The sequence below is a fragment of the Kryptolebias marmoratus genome, linkage group LG11 (assembly GCF_001649575.2).
Source record: "Kryptolebias marmoratus isolate JLee-2015 linkage group LG11, ASM164957v2, whole genome shotgun sequence".
Lineage (NCBI taxonomy): Eukaryota > Metazoa > Chordata > Actinopteri > Cyprinodontiformes > Rivulidae > Kryptolebias > Kryptolebias marmoratus.
Window position 1 is genome coordinate 16,458,784 of NC_051440.1, and position 10,448 is coordinate 16,469,231.

At 42.2% G+C, this 10,448-nt stretch overlaps 1 protein-coding gene across 1 annotated transcript in view; it reads left to right on the plus strand.

The window, feature by feature from the left end:
* Window positions 1–8,880: 8,880 nt before the first annotated feature.
* Window positions 8,881–10,448, plus strand: part of si:ch1073-390k14.1 (deoxyribodipyrimidine photo-lyase) — a 7,861-nt gene continuing 6,293 nt past the window's right edge. Inside the window, exon 1 of the mRNA XM_025003690.2 lies at window positions 8,881–9,260. Within this exon, the coding sequence (XP_024859458.1) occupies window positions 9,039–9,260 (222 nt within the window). The 5' untranslated portion in view covers window positions 8,881–9,038. The remainder of the gene's footprint in view (window positions 9,261–10,448) is intronic.

A 10,448-nucleotide genomic window follows, 5' to 3' on the forward strand; every position in this document is an offset into this window, starting at 1 on the left:
CGCTCTGGTGTCATCCCTTTGGTTTAACTTAGAAAAAAAAAAGACATTTTTATCAGTGTTGTGCTATGCAAAAGTGCCTGTCTCTTATATGCCTTTCATATCCCAAGTTGTAGGTTTGTTAGTTGAAGTACGTCTGGCTGGGAAGCATTTGGTGTGCAGTTGTGTGTGTGTGTGTGTCTAACACAACTGAGCATGGAAGGCGTTTGGTGAATAGAGCCATGACCTCTGGGGTCACTTCATTAATTACATCTGTGACATTCAGCCAGATGAGTTTCCTTTGTGACTAAATGATATGATGAATATTAACGACCTCGGATGAATTACATTGCTGCTCCTGCTGCTGCTGATGATAATGTGTTTTACGACTCAGAGAGAGAGAGAGAGGAGGAAAATTGCACACTACAGCACATTTAAGTCACACAGATATTCATATGTAACATTTCAAAGACCACAGCTTAGATTGGAAGAGAAAATTTTATTACTTTACTTTCCAGTGGTCGATGGGGCAAGTTCATACAGAGGAATTTCTTAAAAGAACCCTGGAATGTGTTGATCTTTCAGAGCCACGAACGAGTCAAACACAAACTGGAATCTGCTTCTTGTTTTCTTTCAGCGAGTCATTCATTTAACCGCTTCGCAGAAATGCGACACTGGAAAATGTTACCATGAACCTGTTATGATCTGATTTTGGTTACGGGGGGAAAGCAAACAGATACGTGTGGAGAACAATAGCAAAGTGAACACACAAGAGGGCTTGAGATAGCTCCGTATCTGATGATAGCCATCTTAGAAAGTCATCGTGATAAAGTGATCCCCCACCATTTCTCCTTCTCCCTGTCCTCCCCTCTTAATCAAATGAGTACTGTGCAGCTGGTGGGGTTGCGGCAAAAAGGGGTACGAGTGTGTGTGTGTGCGTGAAGCGTAGGTGGATGGGGGGGCTTTGAGGGATGGCGTGAAATTATTGCCTGCTGGTGTATATGTGTCGCTGGGGGTAGCAGAGTAGGGGGTTGGGCTGGGGCTGGGGAAGGGGGTGTAATGTCATTGCCTGCTGGTGTATCTGTAGTGGGGGCTCATTTAGATTTAGATTGGTTATGTGAGGAGAGAGCTTGAAAGGCCAGCTCATGTTTATGCATGAATCCCAAAGCATGCTGCCGTGGTTGAGTCCCGAGTTTAAAGAGACAGAGCTGAAAAACATTCGCCCATTCAGACGCACCTCTGCTTCTGAGGATAAGGTTTCACCTGAAGCCACGCTGTGCTACTGAATATATTTTAATCGGTGTATGGCTGTTTGTGGCATTTTTTATCTATTAATGTCTTCTTGTACACAAATAGATTAGGGTTCTGTCTAAACCAGTAGCCATTGATTCCTTTTAGCTCAAAAACATTAAAATTGTAGTGTTAAAAATGTGGGCTTCACCACCCACTGCTTGACAAGGTGTGCTGGCGATTGGCCTGGTGTCTCCTACAGCTGATGCATAGCTTCCCACGTTACACTCACTCATACCCCAATAGTAATCAGTAAATGTCTTTGAAGAAGAGTTTGTTCAGCACTTCATCAGGTATAAAGTGGTTTTTATTTGGAAATGTGGTCCCTATCCATCTTTTAAATGACTTTTTAATGGTCGTCACACCGTCCTAATCAATCATGTTGCAGAGCTATAGCCTGCGAGCGCAAATACACTATTTATAATTCCTACATTCTGCTGCAAAAGTGACACTGTGCCTTTTTAAAACAGAAGTACCAGTTTCTGTAATTTTTTTTTTCCGGCAACATTACAGAAGCTTTCCTTTAACAATTCAAGGCGTCCTGGTAATGAGGTTACTGTATATCCCACCGGTTCATTCCTGAAATGATGGACAGGAAAACTTACCATTTATTGTCGAGGCCCACACTTTGTGACCCCTTCTCCATCCCCCCACCACATTGCCCGCCCACCCCTCTCCTCACCCCACTGGCGGCCACAGTACTTTACATCTATAATGAGATACAAATACGCATCAGCAGGAGAGTGTCTACGCCACGCGTCACTGTGTGAATATTACTCACACTTATTAGCTGGATTATGTTAATCTTTACACTCTCTGCTCACAGACAACAGACTCTCTGTGATATGGGGGTGGTCATGGCGGTAAGCGTGTATGTATATCCGTGTGCGGGACTGTATGTGTGTGAGAGTGATTGCCATGTTGTCAAACCGATCTGCATGTGAAAGAGAGGTCTAATTATATCACTTATGCAAATGATAAATGCACGCAGGCATCTGCATACATACTCAACATGGGCATCTTGAAGCTAAGACCAAAAAGACGAGAGTGGATACTCTCTTACTGACATTGGCATGGTGACACCACCACCTGTCAGAGATCAATTTTGACATAATAACACAAACGTTACAGGTTTGGTTTGATAAGCACCTTCAAATATAGCAGAAAAAAACTGTAGATTGGTCAAGTTCACAGAGGAATAGAGCACACTGTTATTGACTGTTATTGGAAACTGTCCAACTACATATCCACTGATTGGTCTTTTTTCAGACTGATACATTGATAGTATCCCTCTTGGCATGATTGATTGAGTCTGACACATTTTAATTACGTTCAAATTAAATGAATCGGCTGGCAGACTATAAAACATTGCAGTTTAATAACGAGCTCCTCCATTTTCCCTTTTTTTTTTTTCTCTCCCCTTCCTTCTTCCAATCCCATTTTGGCGGCCCACACCAAATAACCTCTCTCCGTTTAATGATATGCAAATGAATTTTCATGAACCCCATGATCCTGTGCGATGATTAAACTGAGATGACATTAGCTGCCATGCTGCTGCCACTGTCAGTGTTTCTGTCTGCCTCCTTTTCTTTTCCCCCGTATCGCTACTATCTTTTTCCGTATCCACGACAACAGCCAACTGGTGATATTAAGGGGTTCATCATCACGATCCCCTCGAGAATTTTCTTTGTAAGTGATGACATTCTGAATATCCAGTGTTATTTCAGAGAAGTTTTCCCCCATGGCAGCAGCAGATACCGTGCATCATAGTGCCAAATGTTGGCTCACAACATACCGTTGTAGAAAGATCTGTTAGAACAATATGCAATTATCGTAATGCAGTAAGACCATTAAGAACATTTTTGGTAGCCTTCCACGTCTCATTTTCCACCTCCATCTCTCCCCTCCCGCTGTTCCGTTTTGGTCTGCATCCAGTTCCACCTTCACTGTCGTTTATTGTACTCCATTTGCATAATGAAGCTCCGGCTTAATTAAGATCCCACTGGAGTCTGGAGGCAAGGATGAAGGAAAGAAGGATGAGGAAGTGTGGAAGAGGGGGGCGGGGGGAGGGCATCAAGCAGTTCTTGGCTTATCCGCACGTGTCCAAATAGGAGGCACAATTTAAGGGGGGAGAAAAGCGTTGACGAGCGATTAAATCACTAATTATGATCGGCTGTTAGAATTAGTGTGTGGCTGTTAATTAGCTGCAGATGAAATGCCCAGACAGTTGCCCGCCCCTGACGACTTGAGCACCCTCCCTGACTGGCAATGGAGAAACACAGCTTGACACCCTGGAGATGATGCCAACACATCCCTCCCTTTAACACATACAGCAAGCAGTCTGAGGGGATTTCCCTTTAAGAACATCCCAGGTGTGCAAGTGGAGGAAAGAGGCTCTTCATCATCTCTGTCCTCCCACTCCCACTGTTCTTCGTTAAGCACAAAATTCACCCCTTTTTTTCCCTTCTTCATCCTTTACTTATTTTGCTCATTATTTCTCTTCCCCTGAATTGTCTACTCTCCGTAGTAAAAATGGTACAATCCCTCTTCATTCTTTGCAATGACCAGAAACTTCCTTTCAAAGCAGCAGTTGGCACAGAGCAGAGTTGGCATCAGGGAAATAGTTTTCAGCCTGGCCACCTACAACGGCTGCATTTGCGGGTTCTTGATGCAACACTTCCCTGCCATTGACTGCGTTTTGAACAGATTTTGACGGCGCGTGTAAATGCCTGGCGGTTCGCGTTTGGCATGATGCCATCTCTGTTTTCAGCCTCTCCCTTGAGGGGACGTCTTCACCAAAAACATCCGAGGCATCTGAAATGTTCCGCTCACCGTACAGATGTTTCCGTTTACACGTGTGCGTATTATTGTTGCCTTGGCAGCGTGCCATCTTTGTCCCCGTGCCACGCTGCCCGTCGACAGATGCCATCACAATCGCTGGCAATCTTTGCCCGGGCACTTCTTCTTGGCTTTGTCCGAGCAAACAAACGATGATTAGAAGGAAATCCTCTGAGGTGAGTCCCTTTGTCTTTGACTAAAACAATTCTCTGCCATCTGCTTAGATCGCATCGAGCGTACCATGAGTACAGACTGGCACGCTGCCCGCCGGCTGGCACTCTGCGGCTGCCAGACAGAGAGAGCGTAAAGTCAAAAAGATCATAGCATTTTCTGAATCCATTGTTTGTCAAATGGCCGATGGTCACCATCGTCAGTTTCAGAGCATCATCCAGTTCCATCATCAACATCCTTTTCTGCCTTTTTCATTTATCGACAAGTGACTCATCTTCTGTAAACTGGTAACTTTCTTTTAAGCTCCGCTATACTCTGGTCTTCTCATGTCTTCCTTTTCTCTGCCCCGTCTTGTGTTCGCGATGCCCCGTTCTGCCTGTGCCAAGGTGGCACCATAGTAGCAGTATGGAAGTCTGTTTCGCTTCCTCTTTCACTCTTATTCTCCTCGCCCCTTCGCCCATGCCCATGCCCGCCCCCGCTTAAGTCCTGACTGGATGGCACCGTGCCAACCTGCCACCGCCATCGCTCTCATTTGTAGCTCCTTCTTCCATTGCCCTTCCCCCTGTCTCTACATTCCCATCCCTCTTTTCGCCTCTAATTTCATTCATTCACTTCCTAAATCCCTTACTCCATTAGTTTGTATGCATTATCACGTAAACGCCAAACATTCACTTCAATGATGCGTTCAGAAAATTTATTTCCTTAAAGGCTCGGCACAATTCGCCAGTCTTGATTGTCATTTGGAGGACTATTTTAGCACCTGAGGGAATGATCTCTGTGACTGTCCTGTAGGTAATTACAGCGGCGTTTACTTATTCCACTGAGACAGGAGGAGAAGGATGAAGAAAGCCCTGAGTTTGGAGAAAGCTGTGTTGTTTTAATTAACTTTAAACCAACCACCCCCCTCAATGTGTGCTTCATTTCACGTCTCTAAGAGCCATGAGCCGGTTCTGCTTGTTCACACATGCACTGTACAACAATATGATTGATGTGATTATCAGTAAAATTGATTGTGTACCATTGACCTCACCCACTTTACCAAGATGACCCACAATCCTTTGTTTATCTTTTTTTCCCTCTGCCCCCATTCTAAATTCTCTTGTGTCAAACAAAAGCTGCCAGTGGTGGTGGAGCTATTAAGCAAATACTCTCATTATAACACAAAACATAATGAATATGTAAATGATGTGTGTAATTTATGCATGAAGTGAGAGACTTCTCCTTTATTCTACTCACCATTGTATTTGATCTATTTATACCCACTTTTCCCTAAAATTCACACTCTTATGCCAATTTCCCTCTTTTCTTAGACTCCATCCTGTGAATGAATCCATGGGGGATCTTTTAATTTATTTATTTTACACATTTCTGCTTGCCTTTAACTATGGCTTGCAGTTTCTAATACTCTCCCTGAGCTTCTTTTTTTTTCTCTGTTTGCCCTTTTTTTCAAGTTCTGTGTATCCTATCCAAAAACAAACCCTGAGTCGACGTATTAAACCAACAACTAAGTGTTGAAACAAGTTTTTTTTTTTTTAAATTTAAGAATATAAATTTTCATTTGCAGTTGACTATGCTGAATTCCCTTTTTTCTTCTGTGACTGTGTTGATCTTAATGTGTGGTCCAAACGGTGTGGTAAATTGAAGCATGTCCTGATAGACAGAGAGTAGCCTTCTCTTGTCTAGGATAAACACCTATAATACTCCGGCTCCCTTGGCAATCACCATAGCAACAAACCATGGTACTCACGTGAGTTGCATAATAAGATGTTACTGAAGACCATGGACCATAAAGCAACGACAAACTAGACACTTGCAGCAGTGGCTGTGCACTAGAAAATAACCCTTCACATGTAAAACTCCACCTCAAGCTAATTCCTCATATTTATCAGCGAGCCTGGAGCATAAAACACAATACTCGTAGACGCACATGCACCTTTTCTGTCTCTCCAGACTTTAACAGGTGCTGATGAGCCGCAGTCAATGATTGTAATGAGCTATCGATCACCGTGGGAAAACAGGGACAGAGAGGGGTGAGGGAGGCAGGGGAAACAAGAGGACATGCACAAACAGAGTGACTGCCAGAAAAAATAAAAACTCCACATGAACCAAACGGAGACAAGCTACCCCAGACAGAGTATCAATATTTGCTTCAATCAAGTCTTCATCTCCTATTGTTGTGCCTAAAATGGTATTTTTGTGGTGTTGTTTTTCCCCCCCCTCTGACTCAACTCAGAGCAGCTTCTTTACCGGCTGATTTAAAGATGACCATGCAGACACGCTTGTCATGACCGAGTCCAGATGCCAATGAATGGCACTGACGCAGTATCTCTATTTTCTTTTTCTCTTTTTTTTGTGTGCGTGTGTGTGTGTGGTGTGCATAGAGTGGAGGCAGACAGCTTTAGGGAAAGGGGGGAGGTGCGATGCGTGTGTCTGTGATTGTGTGTGTGTGTGTCGTGTGTGTTGGCTGGCGTTTCAGATAATGAAATGCAGCAGGGAACAAAGAGCTGGGGGCCCCTATTCTCTGTGCTGCAGCTTCATTTTCACTCCCGTCAGTCTATGATTCTTCCATACCCTCTTTCTTGTGTACATGTAAGTGTGTGTGTGTGTGTTTATGTTTATAAGCGCCGCTTGTTGTGCGGACGAGTGTCCCCTCCTCTTCCTGTTAGCATTCTGCATGGCAGATTCCACTAATGTAATAACTGTGTCTGCATGTCTAATTTACAGCAGGAGAGAGTAAATAGCCTGTGGTTAATTACAGTACGTGTATGCGTGTGTGTGTCTATGTGTGTGTCTGCATGCGCGTGGGTGTGTCAGGATGATTTATGAGTTGCAAATAGCTACACCAGTGCCCCGTTTCTCCTCACTTAGTTTTTAATCTGTCTTTCCATTAATTTTCCTGGAGATGGTATTATGGTTTTATAACAGGATGCACGTGTGAATGCGCAGTTTGTGTTAATGAGACGGAGGTGAGGACATTTTGTGTGTATCACGGACACCTGGGACTGCACTTCTACATTCCCCTTCCTTCCATTTCCCCCGTTTTCCTCTCCTCTGGTGCTTCATTCACTCTCTTCATTGAGACTCACAATGAACACAGATCTTTATTGACAGTACACGGTAGAACATGGAAACAGCGGGTCAATCCGTTTAGCCCAAGGGCCGATACACCAATTCACCAATTTGTCAGTGTTAGTTTGAGGGAGAAAAGCAGCTAATCTCTCCTCTCTGCTCTCTATTGATCACACACTTAGACTCCACTTCTCTGTCTAAACACTATTGATTCTCCCTCTCTCTCAATCGCTTTCTCTTCTTCCTCTTTTTCTGTATTGCCCTCCTCACATACCAGAGCTCTCATCACATCCTCCCCTCATACACTCCCGACTACTTTCCTCCGAGCGGTCGGATTAGCCGAGACAGTACAGGCCCTTGTTTTTGAAGTCTCGAGTCACGCTTTACATTTTAGAGCTTATCAACTATTCAAAGCATTTTAGGTTTTGGCCCACGCGTGTTACAAATCACTGTCCCCCGCTGTGTACATTCAAAATCGTGTTTGTGGTCTCATTAAAAAAATCAATTACTTAGCAACCCCTTTAACAGCGGGAATACAGACCCTGATTAAAAATTCACTGCTGGGTACACTGTCTCCTGGCTTTGTTTTTCAGTCTCGCATCACAGGGTGCACATGAAAAGGAACAAACTCCTGTCAAGATGAAGGCTTTGTAAAAATTAGAGAACGACTATCTTAAGGCAAATGTCCTCATAGCATCTTTACATTGGTTCAAAATGACCCAAGGGTCTCTATTTGATTGGTTTCAGCTCCTGGGGCCCCAGTCATGAAGAATTTTCTGCTGGTAAGCATAATTTGATATAGAAGTGCTTATACCTTAAACCAAGGGTGGGCAATATTTAGTTTTAAATGGCTTTTGTTGACTTTGTTAAATTAATGTATGGGCCACACACTGAACTGGAAAAAAAAATCATTGAGGCAGCTATGCTGGAAGATGTTTTTAGTTTTCTTCCTTTCTGCATAATTTGTATCTTTGTTTGCCTACATACAAAATATATTGTCTGTAAACTGGCAGAATATTAAGATTGTTAGTCATTTCCCCGCTCTCTTTTGAAGCATTAATAGCTTGGTCCTGCCAGCTCAAACGCTTAAAACGGTAAAACACGAGGTCCGTTTTAGTCTTAAAGCTTTAAATTTAGACATTCCAGATCTTGTTCTTGGTCACCTTAAGATTCAGTGTGTTTTTATTGATGTATTTAAAGTTGTTTTATTTGTCTCCTGAAGGCATTGAAGGGCAGGATGGAGATTGTCTGTGGGCCGCTTCTAGCCCTCAGGCCTTATTTTACCTGTGTGCCTTAAACAAAATGATAAAACCCAGGGTGAGCCTTAGTCCCACTGCAGACATTGACATTTCCAAGGATTAATTAAGTATATATTGCTATACCTTCTATGCAATTAATGAAATGTAAACATGGAATCCCATCTGTTATTCACATGTTGGAAAGAAAAAAAAAAAAAATCAAAGCGCTCCTTGGCTTTTTGTTAGACTTTTGCTCCCCCTACTGGTGAGATGGGGTTATTACATTTATTTAACTCGGCAGGTTACAAAACTCTTGACACATGGCTTGTGTAACTACAAGTCAGCTATTTTGTAACCGGCAGAGAGAGAGAGAGAAACAGGCTGACAACACGATGCTCAGAGCCTTTAAGTAAATATAAAATAACTATAAATCAATCCCACCTTTCAGCTTCGAACATGGCTCTTTCGGCGGCTGGTGACCAAGCGGAGGTGAGAAAGATGCTGAGGGAGGTTCTGGTGGGTCGGGAGGATCCGGAGGGTTTCTTCGCGGTGTGTTTGTCCGTCCTGGGCCACCAGGAGACCCGCACACAGTTCCTGTCCATAGTCAAGCCTCTGTCCACGGCCAACATCCACCTGCACTCCGTCCTCACCTCCATCTACCGGGAGTATTACTCCAAGGTCAGCTGAACTTTCCAAGTCGTTAAAACAAGTGAATTTGATGTAACAGCTTTAATAACTTTGAAGTTAAACAAATAATAATAAGACTTCTATTTAATACTGTACGTTACAAATAAACTGAAAGCATTATCAGAGATCTTTTTTTAAATTAACTAAGATAGCTAAAGCTAACATGTTAGCTAGCTAACGAACTGTTAGCTAACAAAACATTTTTTTCACCATTGTTTCCACTCTCACGAGCACCTTTTTACCTTTTTTATTGTCCTCCATATTCCTGGTTTAAACTTAAAAAGAAAATAAAGATATATGTCTCTTTATTTATTAACATATTCTTGTGGTTTAGATAATGCAAGTCAATACATATTTGAGCTAACTGCTAATTAAACCAAACTTACCCTGAGTTCAACAGGCTTCCACTTCCTAAATGAAACAGATTAAAAAAACACAAACAAGCAAAAACAAAAGTATTACAAACAAACAGTGTGCACTAAAACCTCCTGCACTGGGCAGCTGCATAGTGTCACCAACCAATAAGGTGACAGGAGGGTTTTACTAAACAAAACAACAACAACAACAAAACAGTACATGCTACAATAAACCTACAGGTGCAGAATGTGATGTGAGATAAAACTTACAATACAAAATAGTTTCACAAAATGAAGCTACGATTCACATATTTAAAAAAAAACTTATTAAGAATCACATCAGCTTTTTACCAACACATTTTGCAAAATACAAAGAAAAAACAGAACATGTCAAAATACAAATGCACTTTTTTTCTTTTTTTTTAACTTTTTCAGTTAACATCCTAGAGCCGCTGTTATGAAACAAATGAGGAGCTTCCATCCATGGTTCACATCAGACAGTCAAATGCACATACAGGTGCTGGTCATAAAATTAGAATATCATGAAAAAGTAGATTGATTTCAGTAATTCCATTAAAAAAGTGAAACTTGTATATTATATTCATACATTACATACAAACTCATATATTTCAAATGTTTATTTCGTTTAATTTTGATGATTACAAATGAGAACAAATGAAAATCTCAAATTCATCATATCAGAAAATTAGAATCTTGTGAAAAGGTTCAAAATTGATGGCACCTGGTACCACACTCTAATCAGCTAATTAACTCAAACCACCTGCAAAGGCCTTTAAATGGTCTTTCAGTCTAGTTCTATAGG